The 22,011-nt window shown below is 41.4% G+C and overlaps 1 protein-coding gene across 1 annotated transcript; it reads right to left on the bottom strand.

Annotated features, from left to right (window-relative positions):
• Nucleotides 1-8,658: 8,658 nt before the first annotated feature.
• LOC134286632 (uncharacterized) lies at nt 8,659-13,122 on the bottom strand. Its single transcript, XM_062848277.1, has one exon. The coding sequence runs from the start codon at nt 13,120-13,122 to the stop codon at nt 8,659-8,661; it is 4,464 nt and encodes a 1,487-aa protein (XP_062704261.1).
• Between the last annotated feature and the right edge of the window lie 8,889 nt (nt 13,123-22,011).

A 22,011-nucleotide genomic window follows, 5' to 3' on the forward strand; every position in this document is an offset into this window, starting at 1 on the left:
TCATGTATTCTATTTATTCTGCTTCCATCATCATTTTAAACAATGAATCCAAAATCGTTTGACACCGATTTTCTCCGAATTATATAGAAACACTTTTGACACACATTTAACATTTCTGCCATCTGGAAGTACTCCGTGGATTCTGCCAACAAATCTCCCTAAATGTATACCCATAACTTCTTTTGAAAAGCAGTGTTTACCTAATATTGTAAAAATATCAGCGATTTATAGTTATAAGATTTCAATGAGATCAATACGATCAGTTGAAAGTATTCAAATAAATAAATAAATAAATTTTATAGGATACACTTCCGGGGATTCGAGTAATGCTTTCAGAAAGTCGCATTTTTTCGGTAAACCTTCGAACATTTCTTCACAGATTCCGTTGAAGACTCTTCTGAGGATTCTACTGATATATTCAGACAATCTGTTAGAAATTTCTTAAGGGATTCCATCATATAGTCTCTCAGGAGTTTTATTTGCCAACTACCATATGTATTTATTTTGTAAAATTAGCTATATTTTCTGGTGTTGTACTCACTCTTTAGATTTTTATTTTAATGCTGCCTAAAGCTCCTTCAAAACTGTACAGAAGCGGATAGATACGATTTCGCTCTAAATTCTGTCAGGCATTTTTCAAGAATTACCTTCTTGGCTTCTGCCAAAGGAATCAAATTTAAGAGCTCTAGCAGCAATTATATAGAGTTCTACTAAGAATATCATCAGAATTCCTTCAGAAACTGATATTTTTTTCAAACGAACAAAATCTTGGCCGGAAGCAATATCTGTTAAGTGTTGATTTGTCAGTCTTGACAAAAATAATACACTATTTATTTATTTTATTTTATTTTGTCCGACGGTTCCGTCCGCTTCTGACCTTCTTCTGGGACTCATTAGTTACAGTGTTCTCGTTCAGTAAGTTTCGGTAGAACCTGTAACTGTAGTTTTTGGTTCGAATTTTTCTGCACAATCGCAGCCAATTTGCATGCCCTATCGGGGGAAGCCCGTTCCAAAATTTAGCCCTCTGGAATTTAGAACCTACTTCGAAAACGATCACCATTGCTTCGAACCAAAACGACAGTTACAGGTTCTACCAAACCATACTAGACGTAACTTTTGAGTCCCTGAAGAAGGTCCTAAACGGATCGAAACGTCGGACAAAATTAAATAATGTTTTGTTTCTGCCAAGTCTGACAAGCCACCACGAAACAGTTTCGTAAAGCAGTGGAACACACTAACGGAAGCAACAACTGCAGGTATTCCGAGTTCTTCAGGCATTTGTAGACGGCCTTCAATTAGGCCTTCATAGACTGTTTCGGTATTTTAGCTAGAATTCTGCTCTCAGGATTTTCCCCAAAAAGTCCTTTGGGAAATCTTTCAAAAATCTGAAAGTTTCGCCTGAAGAAGTATGTAGATTTCAGATTTTTTTTCATATGAATTTATCGAGACTCATCAGAAACTACTAAATTCCTGAGAGACATCTAAAAAAAAAACAGCATGCAATGATAGGACTTGCAATCAATAATGTAGTAAAGCCACCATAAATATTTTTCCCGGTGCCTTTTACAATTTCCCGTGTAATTCCCGTATTTTTCCCGGAGATTTTGAATTCCCGGCTTTTTCCCGGTTTTCCCGTATTTCCCGGATGGATGGACACCCTGCTATTTAAACTTGGGGACATTTTTGATGCTGGGTCATTAGGCCGAAGGTCATCAGGCCGAATGGTCATTAGGCCGAATGGTCATTAGGCCGAATGGTCATTAGGCCGAATGGTCTTCAGGACGAATTAAAAGTTAGCCGTTGTTTTTACCTTTTCCAACCATTTTTTGCCAAAATCTAGTTTAACAATGAAACTAGAAAGAATAGCCTGTTTTAAAGAAGGAAAAATTTATGAATTCAATATCAGCAGTTTCAGCGCCAAAAACTATTTTAGCAATGATACTAGAAAGAACAGCCTATATTTAAAAGAAGGAAAAATTCATGGGTAAAATATCAGTAGATTCAGCATCAATAAAGTATCTTCGTGCCTGTCACACGATACACACACGCAAAATGGTCATTTGCAGAGGAAGCTCTCAGTTAATAACTGTGGAAATGTTCATAGAACACTAAGCTGAGAAGCAGGCTTTGTCTCAGTGGGGACGTAACGGCAAGAAGAAGACCCAATGACCATTCGGCCTAATGACCATTCGGCCTAATGACCTTTCGGCCTAATGACCATTCGGCCTAATGACCTTCGGCCGAATGGCCTTCGGCCTAATGACCTTCGGCCGAATGGCCTGACACCGTAGTGGAAGTAGTGAACATAACTCAATCAATTTAATACAAATCAAAACTCTCGTAGTTTCATGTCGGCTGTCAAAATTTCAGCCAAATCGGTTTACTAGACACCGAGTACCATACCGTTAAACTTGGCCATTTTGTATGAAATAGGACCGGTGGTCTTATTGTTTTGTCCAACACTGTATAACTAATGAAACTAGCTTATAGCCGCCAAAAATGTGGCTGTCAGTGCAATGAGTTATCGTTAGCTTCCCAGTCTTGTTAGTAGTTAGGGTGCCTGTACCAGTTATCGCACCACCTAAGAAAAACTATTTATACAAAAATAAGAAGAAGACCGACGAATGTAAACAATAAGTCAAATGATTGATTTGTTTTAATACTTAACAGGAAAAATATAGAAACGGAGCCAAAACTACTTTTAGTATTTATTACGGCGTGTGCCAATGATAGGAACCCTGTACCAGTTATGGACACATTTGTTAATTTGGGTTCCACTTCGCACTATTTACATGCATTCCTTACGGGAGTTGCCAGAACTGGTACACTATGGCGAAATAGGGTGCAAGGAGGCTGAAAAGTTAAGAAAAATGATTTATTTCTACCATAATTTTAGCAAATTGTGAAGTTTGAATGATTGTAATCATCTTTTGTGATCGTGATCTGTTGTTGACGATTTTTTTCTTGTTGATTTGTATCTTTAAAGGTTGAAAATCAACTATGGCGAATTTGAGGTACTATAGCTACAACTGGTACACTGAGCCTAGAGGGTTAGTGTAGAATGGTAATAAGCCCTGTCGGTTCCCCCAGCACTGCGCGTAGTCAACTGTTGTTAGATAATGCGACAGCGAATAAGCGTATGCTGGAGGCATGACAAATCAAGCGTTTAGATTAAAGTCAATGGGGCACGTTCGGTGTAGTACTAGATTTGTAGTAATGAGCTGAATTTTAGTATGGTGAGAAGGTTAATTCTCCGTTTCTGCAATGAAATGGTGCAAAAAGCGAGGGTATTTTGATTCCTTGCCTAATTTGATGATGTTTGAGCAAAACTTTGGACAACTATGTTGTTTATGTAGCAAGAAATGGTGAAAACAATAATACTGTTGCCCAAAGTTTTGCTCAAACAGCATCAAATTAGGCAAGGAATCATAATACCCACGCTTTTTGCACCATTTCGTTGCAGAAACGGAGAATTGACCTTCTCACCATACTAAAATTCAGCTCATTACTACAAAACTAGTACTTCACCGATCTGTCCTATATATAGGAGGCATATCAGTGAAGTACTAGATTGAAAGTAATGAGCTGGATTTTTGTATGGTAACCCGAGCAGAGGGGAATATCAAATTAATAACTACGAAATCACAAAACCTGTTTTTATATCTTGTTTTGTTATTATTGAATTATCAAGGCATTACGATTCCATAACATGTTTTGTTGGACAATCTTATTTTGTTATGACCAAGCAATTGGTATGCAGCCCTTAAATAACATTTCAATATTACATTCTGTTGTGGAACAAGTTTGGTTATTATTGTATTATTGAGAGTGCACAAATACTTTATGGTATTGCTATCTAAACTAAAACAAATTTTGAAACAAAACCTACGTCATTCTACAACGTTATTTACAGCATTTTAGGGAAAGCAACTGCATATTCACTCATCAATTTGTCTTCCTCTTCCATTTATCATTACATCCAAACTGAGACAAAGTGCATGCCCCATATCACTAGCTAGTATTCCGTGGGAAACAAGTTTGCATAATGCACCAGAAAAACTGTTTAACGATTTTTTGAAAAGTGCGCAAAGTTAGGCCCTAGGTGCGCAAAGTATGGTACGCTTACGGTATCACATTTGATAAGAGGTGTGGTATATTACGTGACATGGAGGTGCTGTAACGTGTACAAAACAAAGTCCCTGCTGGGCGGCGCGAGGTTTTGCTAAATTTCTGAAATTGACTGAGTTGTAGCTGAAAAGTACCCAAAATACTAGCCACTGCCCAAGTTGCGCAGTAATATCGGCGTTGTTGTGGAGTTAGCGTATTGAAAAGATATGGTCTCTCGTGAAACATGCTTCGTAATTACACTGTTGAAAACGCTTTGACATCCACGTGCAGCACAACAGAACATGTGCTCGATGAACAAATTGAGATTTGAATTATGAAAATGCTACGGTTAACCTTGGCTTGGTCAGCCAAAGCAAAATCAAGAAATTGACATTTTTGCTTCGTAATGATTACTTTGAAGTCAATACTTTGGGCCTAGACTGGGCAGATATGCTATTGGTGATTTGATGGTGCATGAAGAAGAAGAAGAACGATGGTGTTTTGAAAAATCCTATCCCTACCACACAGGAGAAGATTTTAAAATGCCTCTATAAAATCTAAAACAAAATCTAATTAAAAACGGTTTGATGTACGGTGTAAGACTTTGGACGGAATACATATTGAACGTATAAATTTAAATTTAACATTTTTTTCTTGGTAAGGTATTTAATTTGTACCAATCACCAATTGGGTTTTCAAATTAAGAATAATATATTGATTTTTTGATTTTATTCGAAAGAGCACCTTTTTTTAAGCCAGTATGATTTTTTTTCAGATTTTTAAAACTTTATTTTGATACCTAAATTCAATTACAAAAAGATTTTTTGAAATCACCTTTTGACAGCTGGGCAACTGCTTGACAGCTCCGCCCAGTACGAAATGCGACGAGGGGTGATTCGACAAATCGCTCCCATACAAACTTTAAATCGATTTTTAAATAGGTTCCCGGGCACCAAAGTTCATGAAAATTTGGATGTCGGCTCAGTTTGGCATGTAGATTGTGAATATGGAATTATCTCAACACCACTAAAGAAGCCAATTGCAGCTGGTCTATGGAAAATTCCACGTGTATGGCAATTCGGGGTTTTTCTTAACTCACGATGACCAGATCGGTTCAGTCGGATTTGTTGTTGATGGAAAAAATAAATCTGGATCACATGAGATCAATATTGTCAAAATCGGAGAAAATTCATCGCAGATATAACCATTACATAGTTTACCTTCTTTATTTTATTGTCTGCTGTTTCATATTATGAAGTAAAAAATTAAGGCATTGCAACTTCTAGAAATTTCATCAGACTCTTCCGTATTTTTTATTTTATTCATTGCTATAATTTGAGTTTTGGGTAAATATAGCATCATAGCTATTGATATGTTTATCTTTGTGTTAATTTCCTTCTTTCAATATCCCAGTCCCGTTACGGTGCCAAATTCCTATCACTTTTCTACGATTCCCAATTCTTATAGGTTAAGTAAAATTTTACCTTCAAAAAGTGATACATCTGCAAATGAGTTTTTTTTTATCTCAAAATTGAGTAAACTTAGTTGAATTTATATGTCATTTTAACAGTATGTACTGCTATTCTAACCTCTAATTATAACGTCAAAAAGTACCGAACAGACTATGTATTACGAAGTAATGAATGTTAGTGAGAGTGGAGATGGCAAATATGGTACCTACTAAATAATTCTAATCAATAAAAATATCAACTATACAGACAATTCTGCTCAATTGATGATTGCATTTGTCTATTATAACTTTTTTTTCTTTCGGTCTATTATTATTCGATCATATATTGTTTGACATTATGTCATAAATATCTTTTTTCATTACTAAAAATAATCTAAAACAGGATAAAACTAAACAGCATCTGCAGAAGTAATCATATCGACATATGATATAATTACCTTTTACCTTCGCTCACGTAGGTACGTGTATAATCGCCGTTCTCACAACGCGAACAAAACAAAAAATTAAATAAAATCATCTCCGTCTGGAAAGGATCTTTGTCGCCGCCAAAATGCACCCCATGACGAAGCTCAATCATAAATAGTCGACTAGCAACTTTTTCGTCGTTCTCTTTGTTCCGAAACAGCCGACGACGGGCCCTGCGAACGCCACCACTGTTATTAGTGTTACAGTGCATATGTCTGCGCACCGCGATAGCGCTGTTGGTAAGAGAGAGAGGTTCGTTGTTTGATCTTGCATTCAAATATCTGTCTATTTTTGTCCTGCGACTGGCAAACATGAAATGGGGGAATAGGGAAACTGGCAATACGTAGAACCAGTAAAGCTTCTATCGTCCCTCACTGCAAGTGCTGTGATAGCCTCATTGGTAAAGGCGACTGGAAATTTACGATAGCAGGATTGGAGGTTCAAATCCCGTCGATGTTTGTAAGTTTTATAATGAATTCGAAATTTTTTTTTATGTGGCCTATTATTTTCTAAAAATAGAATAACACACTTAAAATAATTACCCAAAAATGAGTAAAAAAAGTTAGTTTTTACCCTAATTTTTAACTAATTTAATAACTCTTTAATATCAAAATTTGATATTGAAATATTTCCCAAATTCACTGTTATTAAGTTGTTATTGCCACTAACAAAACATGTTATTAAATTGATTTTTCAGGAACAAATTTTTGTTATGTGACTTGTTATTTTGCCGCTTATGACAGCCAAGTTTATAACTCAATATGTTATGTTAATAACATGAAAATTACTAATTCCGTTATGCAGTTATTTTGCCAAAATAACGCATTTTGTTATGCTGTTGTTATTCTCTTCTGCTCGGGAAGATGATCGATTCTCCATTTCTGCAATGAAATGGTGCAAACAGCGTGGGTTATATGATTTCTTGTCTAATTTGATCAAAAGCTTGGGTAACTGTGTTGTTGAAGTTGCAAGAAATAAATAATACAACAACACAGTTATCCAAACTTTTGCTCAATGGAGAATCGATCATCTCACCATACAAAAATCCAGCTCACTACTTTCAATCTAGTACTTCACTGATTGCCTCCTATAGGCAATGGTTTGATTATTAAGATTCGATTAAACTTGAGACATGTTCTAATTCAAAACCGAGTTACTTTCAAATATTATTTCATTTACTATTTCACTAAATTTTATTACTGTATTTAATCTATCTAATTTATAATTATTCTAATCTAATCTTATGCCACAAAAGTTCAGCCTATTGGACGCAGTGACTTAATTTCCCCAACAGGGGAGGAAAAAAAAATCTAATCTTATCTCACACTAACGCAGCCATTACTTGAATGCATTCTTGAAAATGTAGACGTTTCAAGTCTATCATCTTTCTTGTCTAACGGCCAGGCCAACTACGCAGCATGTACCGCAGAGAAGATTTCAACATAGTCAATATTTGAAAACATTCTAACCCTTGAAATCGAGGGGAAAGATGGAAGCGTGGACCTCCCATATTTAAACATAAGTGGGATATAGATATTTAAACATGTTCGCATATATTAATATGAAGATGTGTACGGTGATTTGCTAAAAAAAGATTAATTAAGGACTGTATCGGAAATTAACTATAAACGTTCAAAATGCTTTATCTCGAAGCACGGTTGGTCTTTTTATTTCGGCTCTTCTATGAAATCTTCACAATACAGTTAAGTTTAGAACAGCTTGAAGAAATTTGGAAAATGTTTAGCATGATTGAAAATATGGTTCTATAAGTACACCTCACAAAATAACAATATGCACAAAAGGCATTTTTTCTTAATCTTTTCAACAATTCAATAATTTGTAGCGAAAAAAATTTGTACGGGGAAAAATCTGGAAAATGACGATTATTACTAGCAGTGATGTACACATAACATATCGCTCAATACCGACTTTTAAAATTCATATTTTGGATAGAAAACCCTCCAACATGTACAAAATGGTCCAACCCAGAAAACACCTACTTTTTTGTCGAACTTTGACGCTCTGTTTTAAATATCGTTAGAGGTTATGAAATTCCGTTCTCTGGTAAAACTACCTCTTCAATAAACTTGAATACATGCCCAATTGTAAAAAGATGCGAATTTTCAACTCTATCTATTTTTTATTTGCGTAATCGTTCTTTGAAGACACATTAAAAAAGAATTCCTTAAAAAATAGCTGTTGCGACAGGTGATGATTTCTCGGACAATCCAAATAGCGAACTCGTATTTTTGGTTGTGGAGTTGCTTTTAGCTGCAAATTTATTTAATTCATTAGTTTTAAGCTCTAACATAGTTCGTAAGTTCAATATTGCATGAATAGGAAATTTTACAATTTAATTTATAATTTGCATGATTTAGATTTAAGTAGAATAACAAATTGTGTTCGTGACTTACATTTTTAGTCCCTTTTTGTGTAAATCCTGTTCAACAAACGTAATTATCACTGTTTTAACTGACCGTCTCAAATTGCTCGACTAAAACGTGTGTGCCTTGTGTGATGTCTGTTTTTCTACTGTATTGTGTATTGTTGATCAAAAGCCGGCTACGAAGTCATTATTGGTTTCTCACAGTTGGCAGTAGGTGCACGGTGGAAAATTATTCGGTCGATATGGCGCCGTCCTGAACATTCCCCGACCCGTATTGCTCCGTGTCCTCTCGAGCATTACCAGCAACATCTAGGACGGCTAGTTTTGCCACCGGACGTCGCAGTACACCAGTTGCTGTCTGTACGTTGGCGCTGCGACATCTGCCATCTCGTCCAGGGAACACGCGTAGGACTTGTCCCCTTATCCATCTGTTACGGACTCGATCGTCCACGATGACCACTAGATCACCGGCAGAAACCGGCTTGGTGTCAACGAACCACTTGGTTCGTCTGGTGATTGTGGGTAGGTACTCCTTTACCCAGCGCGTCCAGAATTGGTCCAGCAATCGTTGGCACAGGAACCAACTGGTGTAAAGAGTCTGCCTATCGTCCACAAGCTGGGTTGGAGGCTGGTTCACCCCGCTAGTACTCAGCATGAGAAAACAGTTCGGAGTAAGTGCCGCATGCTCCGAAGTTTGCAGCGGCATGTAGGTCAACGGCCTCGAATTTACCATCGACTCAGCTTCCACCAGCAACGTGCCCAAAACTTCCTCGTTAGGTTTGCGTTCGACCGATAGCGAAGCCAATGCACACTTCACCGACCGAACCATGCGCTCCCAAGACCCCCCCATATGCGGCGCAGCTGGAGGATTGAAGCGCCATTGGGTGACCGTATTGGTGAATGTTGATGCTAGCTCTTGGTTGACTGCTCTGACTTGCTCCTTTAACTCGCCACTGACTCCAACGAAGTTAGTCCCTTGATCACTGTAGATCTCCGAAGGTGCCCCCCTCCGTGCTATGAACCGCCGTAATGCCATCTTGCAGCACTCCGCTGATAAGCTGGTGACGACTTCTAGATGGATCGCCCTGATTGTCAGACAGGTGAAGAGGGCGACCCATCGCTTCACTTCACGACGACCTTGGACTACCAACAGCGGGCCGAAGTAATCCACTCCAACGAAGCTGAACGGCCTGATGCGGGGAGTGACTCGTGCCTCCGGTAGCGGTGCCATTCTTGGAACTGCGGGTGTCGCCTTGTAGACCTTACACCACATGCAAGTTTTGCTGATCTTTCGAAATGCTGCTCTCATCTCCGGCAGGTGATATTTCTGCCGCATTTCATTCACTGCTGTCTCTCCGTTGGAATGCTTGTACCGCCGATGGTACGAATCGACGATGAGCTGGGTAACGTAGTGGTTCTTCGGCAGCACAGTAGGGTATTTGAAATCAAACGTCGCATCAGAGAAACCGTCGATCCGTCCTTCCATTCGAACTACGCCTTGATTGTCCAAGAAAGGAGACAGTTTGTACAGCTTGCTTGAACTTTCGAGGCGCTGACGCTGATCTACTGGTAGAGTCTGATTGTTCCGCATCGTGATCACCTCATCTCCGAAGGTTTCGAACTGGGCCTGCTTGATAACCGTCTGTTCCGCACGCTGAAGCTCTTCTCGAGTAAGGATGGCTGTTACGTCGGATTCTGCTTTATTCCGCTTCCGCTTCAGCTGGTCTACGAAGCGGTGAACGTAGGCGACAGCACGTAGACATCGTTCCCACTTGGAAAAGCGGCTGAATTGCACCACTTGTTCCTTCCGAAGCTCTCTATGAACGTGAATGGGTCTCAGTTCCTCCGTTGTTGTGGTAGATTGCACCTCCTGTTTTGGCCACTGCTTTGGAGGATCGTACAGGAAGTCTGGTCCGCTGAACCAGCGATGACTGTTGCTGATCTGGAGCCGCTCTTTCCACTTAGTGGCATCATCCGCCACGTTAAGGTGCGAGGGAACATAGTGCCATTCATCTACTTTCGAAGTGTCCAGGATCTCCGACACGCGGTACGCTACAAACTGGCGATATCGTCTATGGTCCGAGCGTAGCCAAGAAAGGACAGTGGAAGAATCACTCCAGAAGAATCGTTGTTTGATTCGCAGAGTGTGGTTTTCCGCTACAGACTCTGCTAATCTGGTTCCTAGTAACGCAGCCTGGAGCTCAAGACGGGGAACTGACAGTAACTTCAGTGGGGCAACTTTCGTCTTTGACGATACCAGAGAGCAGCGAACTTGAGACTGGTCTACGATCCTGAAGAAGGCGGTTGCCACGTACGCCTCTTCACTCGCATCTACAAAGATGTGTAACTGCAAAGATTCGTAGCTTTCCGGAAGGTATGCTGGGAAGTAGCACCGTGGTATGCGAACTGTGTCGAGCTGACTCAACAGCTCAATCCACCGACGCCATAGTTCGAGCAAGTCTTCGCTGATTTTGTCATCCCACCCGATTTTTGCTCGCCACGCCTTCTGAACGAGGATCTTTCCGTGAACCACGGCGAGCGACACCAGACCTAGTGGATCGAAAATGCTCATGACCACTTGGAGGAGCTGCCGTTTTGTTGGGACCACATCTCCATGAAGCAGGGGCATTAGTTGTTCGCGGAAAAGTCCGCGGAATCCGAACTCGTCCGATTCAGGAAACCAGCTCATCCCGAGTACGCGTTCTGAAACTGCAGTTGAGTGCGTCTTGAAATTCTTCGCAGATTCGTCAGCCGAATCCCCGACCCGTGAAAGCACCTCTTCGGAGTTGGACATCCAGTTCCGAATGTGAAACCCGGCTTTAGCATGGACTGTTTTCACTTGCAGTGCCAGTTCTGCTGCTTCATCGACGGTGTCCCGACTGTCCAAATAGTCGTCCACATAGTGATTGTGGACGATCGCTGTGGCAGCCTCGAGAAATTCGGACTCAAAATCCTTCGCATTTTGATTTTTAATGAACTGTGCAGCAGAGGGGGAGCAAGTTACACCAAAAGTGGCCACGTCCATGACGTAGATGTCAGGTGTTTTGGAGAAGTCACTTCGAAACAGGAACCGTTGTGCCTGTCGATCCTCGGGTCTGATCTGGAACTGATGAAACATCTCCTTTATATCGCCACAGATTGGCACCTGGCGTTGATGGTATTTGGAGAGCACTGACGGGAGGGAGGACAACAGATCTGGTCCTGGAAGCAAGGCAGAGTTGAGAGACTGGCCTTGGACGCTCGCTGCCGCATCCCAGACTATGCGAACCTTTCCTGGCTTTTTGGGATGAACAACCACCCCCAACGGAAGATACCACACTTTCTTGGGATCCGAGCTGAGAACCTCCTCCTGCGTTATTTTGTGTGCGTATCCCTTCTCCACGTACTCGACTATCTGCTGCTGCAGGTTCTCGAACAATTCAGGTTTCCGCCTCAAACGACGCTCCAGTGATTTGAGCCGACTCTCTGCCATCGGCTTACTGTCTGGAAAGTGGATGTGGTCGTATTTCCAGAGCAGCCCTGTCTGAAACCGACCGGATGGCAGCCGTAAAGTCGTTTCTTCAAGGATCTTTCTGGAACGCATTTCGTCGGATCCTTCCAACAAAGGAGCTACAGCAACACCAACGTGCTCCACCGAGAAAAACTCCTTCACAAGGTCGTGTAACACATCGTCAGGGTTTTGAGCTTCCTTGTACAGATGAAACTGACACTGCTGAGTCGAAGAGCTTTCACCAGGAATAGGGCCGTACACCGTCCAACCCAGTCTGGTTTTGGCCGCCGCTGGTTGCCCGACTCTGCCTTCCTGTACCTTAAGGGGAATCTTCAGGTGAGTGTTGTCCAAACCAATCAGAATTGTTGGAGTGGCGTTGCGGTATCCTTGAATGGGTAGACCACGGAGGTGCGGAAACTGTTGAGCGAGTTCATCAAACGGCAAGCTTTGTTGAGGAAGACACAGTTGATTCACGGTATGAGCTGCTGCAACGACGTATCGTTTCTTGGCCCCACGACCCGAGATTTCGAGTCGAATCAGCTGAGAGTTGTCCTCACATCGTTCAACATCACTGGTCCATTGCAAGTAAAGCGGATGAACTTCACCTTTCACTCCCAACTCCTGGGCAATACGGACGTCGACCAGTGTAGACGAGGACCCTTCGTCCAAAAACGCAAACGTGTGGACAGATCTTTCGTTACTGTACAGCGTCACTGGTACTATACGAAAGAGCGTGGATACCTTCAGAGCGGTGTGGACGTTTACGGTTTCGGTCGCCGTGGCCTGTTTTGCTGGGACTACTGGCTGAGGCTTTCCAGGATGCAAAAGCTTATGGTGCCGCTCATCACATCCTTCCATTCCACACGATGTTGCCTTGCACGGGAACTTTCCGTGTGCTACCAGGCACCGTCTGCATAGGTAATGCTGCTGAACGCGCATCCAACGTTCCTCCAGGTTGCACTTCTTGAAGTCGTCGCAGTCTCGCACCTTGTTCCCACAAATTGGGCACGGTTTTGGTTGGTTCTGCTTGCCTTCAGGATTGCTAGGAGGATTCCGTTTACCAACGTTGTCCACCGAATTGCCAGATGCGTGGGTGTTCACATACAGCTTCTCTTTTTCCTTTCGTTTGTTCGAACCAACACTAGCTTCTTGAGACGGTTGATAGGGAGCGACGTCACTTGCAGCTACCACTAGTTGCGCCATGTAATCGCCAAATGTGCCGAGGTCGACCACAGGGCACTTTTGTTTAAAAAGCGCCCAATCAAGTTTGATGTTTGCTGGTAACTTGCTGACTAACTCCTGCAGCAACGCCGGATTGGAGAAGTGGGCCTGTTGTCCAGCTGCACGCAGATGACCACAGAGGTTTTGGCAGGCTAGACCGAACGATATCAAAGACTCCAGCTTGTCCGGTTTTGGGGCTGGAGTAGAGCGCACCTTCTGCAGTAGTGAGTTGATGACCAGATCGGGACGACCGTACAATGTATGAAGTGTCGAGAGGATCATAGGAACCGATGAGGGCTCCAGAAGTAAACTCCTCACTGCTTCCAGGGCGTTTCCTTTGAGGCTCCGTTGCAGACGCATCAAATTCTCTCCATGAGAAAACCCGCATAAATGTGTGGTGTTCTGAAAACAACTCAGGAATAGCGGCCATTCGACAGAATCGCCCGAAAAGATGGGTAGCTCCTTGGGAACGATGTGCCTAGCAGCGAGCTGTTGTGATGTCGGAGAACTTATCCACGGTTGAGGGACTGGCGCAGTTGCAGAGGTAGAATCGAAGGGAAGGAACGCTTGTGGAAACACGTTGGGCACCACTGGATCACTGTTGGCGGCCATCGACGACGCTATAGGCACCGTACTGCTTTGAACTGTTTGCACTTGAGTGGACAATGGCAAGCGGGCCGACGAAACGGGCGGATAGTCAGCGAAGTGCACGGAGGGGGTAGTCGAGGGGCGGACATGAGGAGTGCTTCTATATGCTGGATTGAAGGCAAACGCATTGTTTTGGCTAGTTTGGGTAGTTTGGGGGGGCTTGCATGGTTCGGTCAAGGGGAAGGGAGTGTGTGAAATAAATGACGACAATTTGGGCATATCGAATGTCACATTGCTTTGCAATGGTCTTGTTTGTGTCTGAAATATATTAGAGCACGTTTGACTCACCGAAGTAATCGCCGCCGACGCTTCCTGTCCGGTTGGTGCTGATTCGAGGCCGGACGTCTGCTGGTGTCGGGTTGTGAGGGGCTCCAACGCGAGCGCCGCTTGGATTTGTCCCGTACTACTTTCCCACGCTGGGCTTGTAGTTGGAATCTCCTGCTGCTGTGTGGAAACCCAGTGGATGGGATTCTGCTGGGCTTCACTTAGTACCGGCTCGCTAGCTGGTAACGGCCGACCCACTGGGTGCTGGCTCGGGTTGGGGGGACGTAATTGCACGCCGCCGAACTTCCGCTGGATCTCCTCCAAGTCCACTGCGATTCGTCGTTTTGGTATCGGTTCGTCAGGATGTTCCCAAGTCAAACTCCAATCCAACGGGTTTTGCGTTTGGTTCTCCGGTGGTACGACGCATCTTGACGCATCTTGGCTTAGTGGCTGGCTCGGATTGAGCCCGAAAGAGTGCTCCACATGCTGCCCTGACTTGGGAGTTGAAGATGCAGCGACTGTCGTTGGTACTAGCCGGTTTGGCTTGTAGACCGTGCCTGTCCGAGACGATACACCGGCGGGGATTTCACTTTGCCCGATGCCGGATTCTACGTTGTCGGTGGGCTTGTCCAGAAGCCAAGCTTGAACCTTCGCGATGCTGGATACCGATCGACGACTACTGGCTTCACTATTTGCGAGCAGATCAGCCTGCATGAGCTCATATTTCTTCGCGAGATATTCCCTATCACGTCTCACTTTCTCCTCAGCAGCCTTCTCCTGCAAGCACTTTTCTTCTTCGAGCCGCTGTAAATCGAGCAACAGCTGGGCTCGGGTAGAAGAGGTTGCCGACCGCCTTGTGGTCGAAGGGGGAGGTGGAGGGTCTCGTCGATAACAATGCTCACACACAACGCGTTCACCACCGATACAACGACCGATCACAGCACACGCGAGATGAATCGAACGCAGGCACTCACTACACTTTGCCTTTTCTTCATCACCGACGATTGGATCGCCGCATGTGCAATTATATCTGGCCGCCGCCATCGCGCTTTGGGGCTTCCACGTGGGTGTCGTTGAAAACGGTCGCGGATAAAAATCTAAAAGATTTGTTGCGACAGGTGATGATTTCTCGGACAATCCAAATAGCGAACTCGTATTTTTGGTTGTGGAGTTGCTTTTAGCTGCAAATTTATTTAATTCATTAGTTTTAAGCTCTAACATAGTTCGTAAGTTCAATATTGCATGAATAGGAAATTTTACAATTTAATTTATAATTTGCATGATTTAGATTTAAGTAGAATAACAAATTGTGTTCGTGACTTACATTTTTAGTCCCTTTTTGTGTAAATCCTGTTCAACAAACGTAATTATCACTGTTTTAACTGACCGTCTCAAATTGCTCGACTAAAACGTGTGTGCCTTGTGTGATGTCTGTTTTTCTACTGTATTGTGTATTGTTGATCAAAAGCCGGCTACGAAGTCATTATTGGTTTCTCACAGTTGGCAGTAGGTGCACGGTGGAAAATTATTCGGTCGATATGGCGCCGTCCTGAACAATAGCCTTTTTTCATTTTTAAGAATTGCGCTAAACTTCAGAGGATTTTTTTTTTGGTACAAATAATTTTCCTAAATCTTGAGCGTTCTGGAAAAGAATATATTTGTGCAAAAATAAGAGAAAAATTTGTATGTTTTTCCACAGTTTTCGCAATTTCAAATTTTTAGGAGGTGTACGAGATTTTAAAAATATATGTGCTAACTTTGAGATAAAAGTCCAAGTTAAATGATTATTTTTTGAAAATCACAACTGCCATTCTTTATTAGAAATATTTATGTAGTATCTCCAAAAATAAAGTTATGTTTATTTCGAATAGATTAATTTTTAGGCAGTTGTGAACGTTTATAGATAATTTCCGATACAGTCCTTAGTGCGCCAGAAATGGTGGTAAGATTCACTGAAAAGCGAATAACGGATTAAGTAATAAATAGGTACGAATGAGGCACAAGTGATACGCTCGTTACAGTTACTATCTTTCAAAAATGGTGTTATTATACAAAAAAATTACCTGAATCCCCCTGAAACAAAAGGTTTATTAGCAGTTGAAAACAAAATATAAAATAAAACACAAACATTACAAAAATACATCATATTTTAATCTGGAATGCTTAAGTGGTAGCAAAATAGCAAGGTTAAAATTTGATGCAATTTGATGCAAATTGATGCAATTGCGTTCTAAGGTGATCTACCCACGTTACGGGAGGGCTCACAAGCCCTTTTGACGAAAAAGTGTTTCGGTTGTGCCGCTATTTCGAACCTACGGCTCAAATTGAGTGTACCTACATATTTAAGAAAAAATGGGAGTGTCAAATAAAAAATGGAATTATTGAACATCGAAAACATATCCCAGAGAAAATTTCTGGCTATGCCACTGTGTGGGGTAATTATAGAGGTAAGTGTTACACAAAATAGTAGAAAAAAAAATGCTGCAAAACTATTGAACGGGACTCCGTAATTGAATCTAATTTCCGTCAGTATGGTGATGAATTATAACTTTGATCATACAAATTAAGCTATGAAAGACCCCAGAAAAGTAGATCAGTAGATCAAAAACTTTCAAAGGTTGACACAACAATGGCAAATGCATTTTGTCCAAAAACAAGTTCAAATCCTCTGTTGGATGATGCATATTACAAATGTAGTAGATTCTATAAGAATTCGTCATCGCTTCAAACATTCTGTAACTAAGGAAACTTATGTATTTCCGGCAGTTTTGTTGTCTTCGTCATGGTTTTTTAAACCTAATATACTCAGAGTTGGTCTCAAATCCGCCCCAACCAAGCTGAATTATATAACCATGTTTCAGACAATTTATCAGACAACAACCCCCCATGACGAAAAGAACAAACCTGCCGATAATACCCTATATCGATGATCTAGATTCAGAAATATAGTGCGAATTTTTGCCCTAGGGGCAAGACACTGTGCGAACGAGAGTAACTCTGAGAAATTCTGAGTAACTCTTTTTATCAATGATCGACGAAATATGTCGAAAAACACCCCTAAAACTGCAAGAAAAGCGGTATATCGGGCAATACTCTGCTATTCTGCTATTATCAACGCATCCCCTGGCTTTCGCCCATCTGCGTTGTCTTTTCACTAGGCAATACGTCGACCAATTGATGTTTATGGGCTTGCCGGACCAAGTCATGTAGCTAAGCCAAACACCCCACCTACAACTGTTGGGTAGACATCATTGTCCCGCCCACTGGTCTTTTACAGCTAGTTGTAGGTGCATGTGTGCGTGTAAGTATTGGTGTATGTGTGTTAGTGTTGGTGTATTGTAGGCACCAACTCGTTCTCATCCACTCTGATTTCTAACACCCTATTGAACCATTTCCCTTAAATTTGGCAATCTATGAAATAGAATGAGTTAAACGCCTGTAAAAAACAGTCAGTTAATTCAAACAAGGAATATTAGTATTAAAGCGAAGATACAACGAAACAACACCCCGAACCACGAGAGCACAAACCCCAAGAACCAAATGACAGGCAGCGCTGATAAGTCGATCGACTGGCCACCACCAGTGAATAACCAATCGAGCAAACCCCCCAGCACAAACTATCACTAGCTCTCCCGACCTGCGCCCAACAAATCCGAGGCACAGCCCAGCCTTAGCTTCACCTTAAAACCAAAATCTAGATTACAGGGCACAGCAAGCTTCCCAAGTACCCACGCAGCTCGGACCGCAAATCACGTACAACACGGCACAAATAAGACAAACACTACCCCGCCCGTACAACCGAAACCGACCTAGAGTAGAGAAGGGTCTCTTTCCACTCCAGCCCGGACTGACCTGCACCCAGAATGAGCCACCGCACTCATTCATGCATCACTGTCCGAGCCGCACGGTCACCTGGGTTGAGTCTATCTGCATGACCTCGCCCAACCCGTAACACAGAGTTAAAATCCCTCTCTTGCATTACAAAGTACTCCCTCTTCCCAAAAGTCTGTGCGTGGTATAAATGAGATCTTAAGGCTGAAGAAATCGTCACCAATACAACCGCCAACACTGAGCACTCAATGATGTCGACCTTATCAACGACGACCCTCTCAGTCCCAAACCCAATTATCCCACACTACCCAAGTAACCACCCTGCTGAAGCCGTATGCACCGCACGCACAATGCACACACACACCGACACGCACCACCCCACACCAACCACCAAGGCCGAACAAAAGCGGAAAGAGGTGCCACCACTGCTGAATCACAACTTTTTCAGTATAATTCAGCAATCGTAGATCCATTCCCCGACCCTACTCAGCCCTAACGGTCCATAGCAATGCCTGTCAATATATGCGCCTCACACATGCAACCCTAACAGTATGATCACTTGGGAATCCCTGGGTTTTTGACATGATGGTCAGGGATCACAGCCATCAAAACGTTCCACACTTTATCAGGGCTTACGACCTGTAGACATGATGATTTCTCAATAGTTTCAAGCTCTTTCGGACCTTCCGCTATGGGAGACCATCATGGCTAGCGGTGTTAAAAGCGGTATATCGGGCAATATTGTTTCGTTTTTGCGATAGTATCAGGCAATACTCAAGTAAAACGGGAGCCATCCGGAGAAATTCTGAGCAACTCTGTGAAGGAAAATGAACGCTCCAGCACAGTGTCTTGTCCCAAGCTTTTGCCCCACTGTCGAGGCTTCAACAATGTTCCTTCCTACATGAAGCACTAGAAGTTTTTTTTGTTTATTCGAGTGCACCTCTTGAACTACTATGGAATGACGATTCTCTGACATCAAGAGGTTATGTAATTTTTCTTCTTTCAGTCATTACGAATTCTTATACCAAAAGTCCAAAACCAAAAGTCGAACCTATACAGATTTGTTTGCGTTCTGAACTCGTACGCAGAGAAAGACCCACTGCGATTTTTTTCCTGCTCCGCATTACTCTACAATCGTGTCCTACATCATCCCATATGGCTTGACGAAATATTCCTGAAAGTCTTGGTTCAAAAAATTTATTAAGGTTGGTCTTTGATCTTCAGGTGTCTAAAAATTGGTTTAACTTGGGAAAACCAGCGAAGTGAGTGTAACTATTTGCAAGTGAGTGTCCCATCCTTGTTTGTAACACATTGATATAGGAACAGTAGGTAGAAATTCCACTGTGAGGATCTCCTTAGATATGTTATGTTCCAGTTGGACGTATTTGAAGCCAACTTAAGTTAAATCAAATTAGGTTGTTGTGCTCAGCATTAGTGGTATCAACTATGACCATACGAAATAATCTATAAGATTTAGATTGGGTGAAGTACGGAGTAATTTTATCTTGAACCCTAAAATTGCTAAAACTGTCGCTGTACCTGTTTTAATGATTATTGTTTTGTAAAAAAAACCAAGGCTGCATTACATCTCAGTTTAACCCATAATTATTTTTTCCAAAACTTGATTATATCCTTATTGTGGCAAACTTTGAATAAAATTTGCTTTATATAATGTATTTATGCCTTTTTCATAGAAACAAGCACAATTTGACTATACTATACTATACAAATTCATAGCAATATCATCACTGAAATAGCAGTGAAAGGCTTTTGTCTATTAATTTAGTTATTTTAATTTAGTATAGTGAGATGTAAACTCAAAAGTCAACATTTCAGACTTCTGTAGCATTAGCAACTTTTTGAAAATTATTCCAGCATGCCGGAGCTAACAAACATCTAAGGCTTTAAAAAAAGTAGAAAAAAACGTTATTTAAAATCATATGCTGTAGACCTTTCAATAAATACATTTCCTTTGAAAATTTGAATTACAGATGTGAAATTAAATCTAGTTATATGGTGTATCCGAACTTTTTGAACACCGACTGTAAGCCACTGCATTTTATATACATTACATATATAGATAGACACATTTGTAGTCTTAATTGATTTAGTAGAATGAACTAATTTCCGTAGCGAATCACTTGGGCAGCGACCGTTATTTTGGGCACTCTTCGCTATAACTCAGTCAATTCCAAACCAATTGACTTGAAATTTTGTACACGACTAGATATGGTATGTGGGGGCAAGATGGGTCAGGGGGCAAGATGGGTCAGTACCGTTTTCAACCGTACTATTTATTTTTTGAATCTTTCTATAATTTTCCCAGATGAACGACGTGGATACACAAAAAAGTGATATATTGTTTTTAAAATTCTTTACGTTCCTAACGCAGAAAAAAAATAAAATATTTTTTCGTTATACTCCTTATGCTATACATTCCATATAACTACGTGTAATGTGTAGACGGGGCAAGATGGGTCACCCTAATTTTTCGGTATGTTTGCATAGTTTTCAAAAATGTTTTATTTTTCATAGAAAGGCAATTATGTGACCTACATTATCGAAGCGACTAGAGCGCTGAAAATTTATGAACATATTTTTAATATTTTTCTACAAAAAACATAAGTTTTCAAAGTTTTTTATGGCTACCTGAATAAAAATATTCTATTTCTGAGAATAATCTACCGATATGTTTCAACACTTCTTTCATGTAATCTGTACGTATTAGAGGTTCCAACCCGGGATATCCCGGGACAAAAAATCCCGGGATTTTGTAAAATTCGGGATTTCCCGAATCCCGGGATAAAATTTTTCTCCGTCCCGAAAATCCCGGGATTCCCGGGACACGCATTTCTTACATATATTTTTCGCTTTGATTTGGATTTGGATAGTCTCTGAAACGTTTTCGAGTGAGTCGTGATTTTTTTCGAAATTCACCTTTAAGACTAATCACGAAAATGTTACATAACCCACTTTAACTGTGTGTAGACGTCAAAACTTGTTGAAATTCGACTGAAACAATGCTGGAGATATTCCTTCGCTGTTTTGATTGCATCAAAGAAACACTTTCCGAAATAAGCCTTTCAGGTCTTATATCAGTGATTTCGAGATTGCAATAAAACTTCAGGAAGCCAACCAGACTCCCTTCGGAAGGATTGGGAAGATGAGATGCTATTTATACTGTCTGCGGCAGGCAGCTTGAGTTTCTCGTATTCGAAGCTTAAGAAAAGTAACTCCAAAGCTGGGAACGCCCTCTTCGATGCAATCACGATAAGAATCAACGAACAGCGCAAAAAAAAAAGCGCTGAAGTTGATTTAAGGTCTTCCGTTGTCAACGCAAGTGCCAGCACTCAGCAGAACTGGAAAGCTTATCAAAAATACAAATGATTAAGTTCAACAAGGAACTGGGAGTTCGATTGTTGCAAGACTACCAAATACAGACCGATAATGATGCTGCCGCGTTAAATGCTGGATTGCGTTGTATGCATGCCACCATCGAGCATGCGTGAAGAACTTGAATCGGCCATAAAGCAATATGCCAACCCGTTCCAGACGGATTTGACAAATCGACATTTAAACCGACGTTAACTAATAGCGAGCGAAAATATCTGTTCTAAAAAACGAACCTCACTGACCGATAAAATCATTCATAACATTTGCTAATTGAAGTGATAGAACGAATTCAAATTGATAAGATTAGTAACTGGATTTGAACTATTGTTTTTTTTATTGTTGAAAAAAAAACATTTTCCCAACCACAAAACTGCAAATATTTCCCGGGATCCCGGGATTTCCCGAAACAAGCAACAAATTTTATCCCGAATCCCGGGACAAGCAAATTGGTCGGGAAATGGAACCTCTAGTACGTATGTGAAGCTTAAATGTATAGAGAAAAAAATAGAAGATTTAGTATTTTTTGTTGGAGAAAAATCGAATTTCTGATAGCTGACCCATCTTGCCCCCGTAGAAATGAGGTGGGGCAAGATGGGTCATGTTTTGACAATTGTTTGTCAAGAAGCAGGTTTCAAACTGTATGACCTTTCTATACCCTTATATCATAGCTGACTAGTGTATCTGGAAGTCGTGATAGAAAACAGAGAAATGCTATTTATATTCAGAATGTTATAG

The sequence above is a fragment of the Aedes albopictus genome, chromosome 2 (assembly GCF_035046485.1).
Source record: "Aedes albopictus strain Foshan chromosome 2, AalbF5, whole genome shotgun sequence".
NCBI classification, from domain to species: Eukaryota; Metazoa; Arthropoda; class Insecta; order Diptera; family Culicidae; genus Aedes; species Aedes albopictus.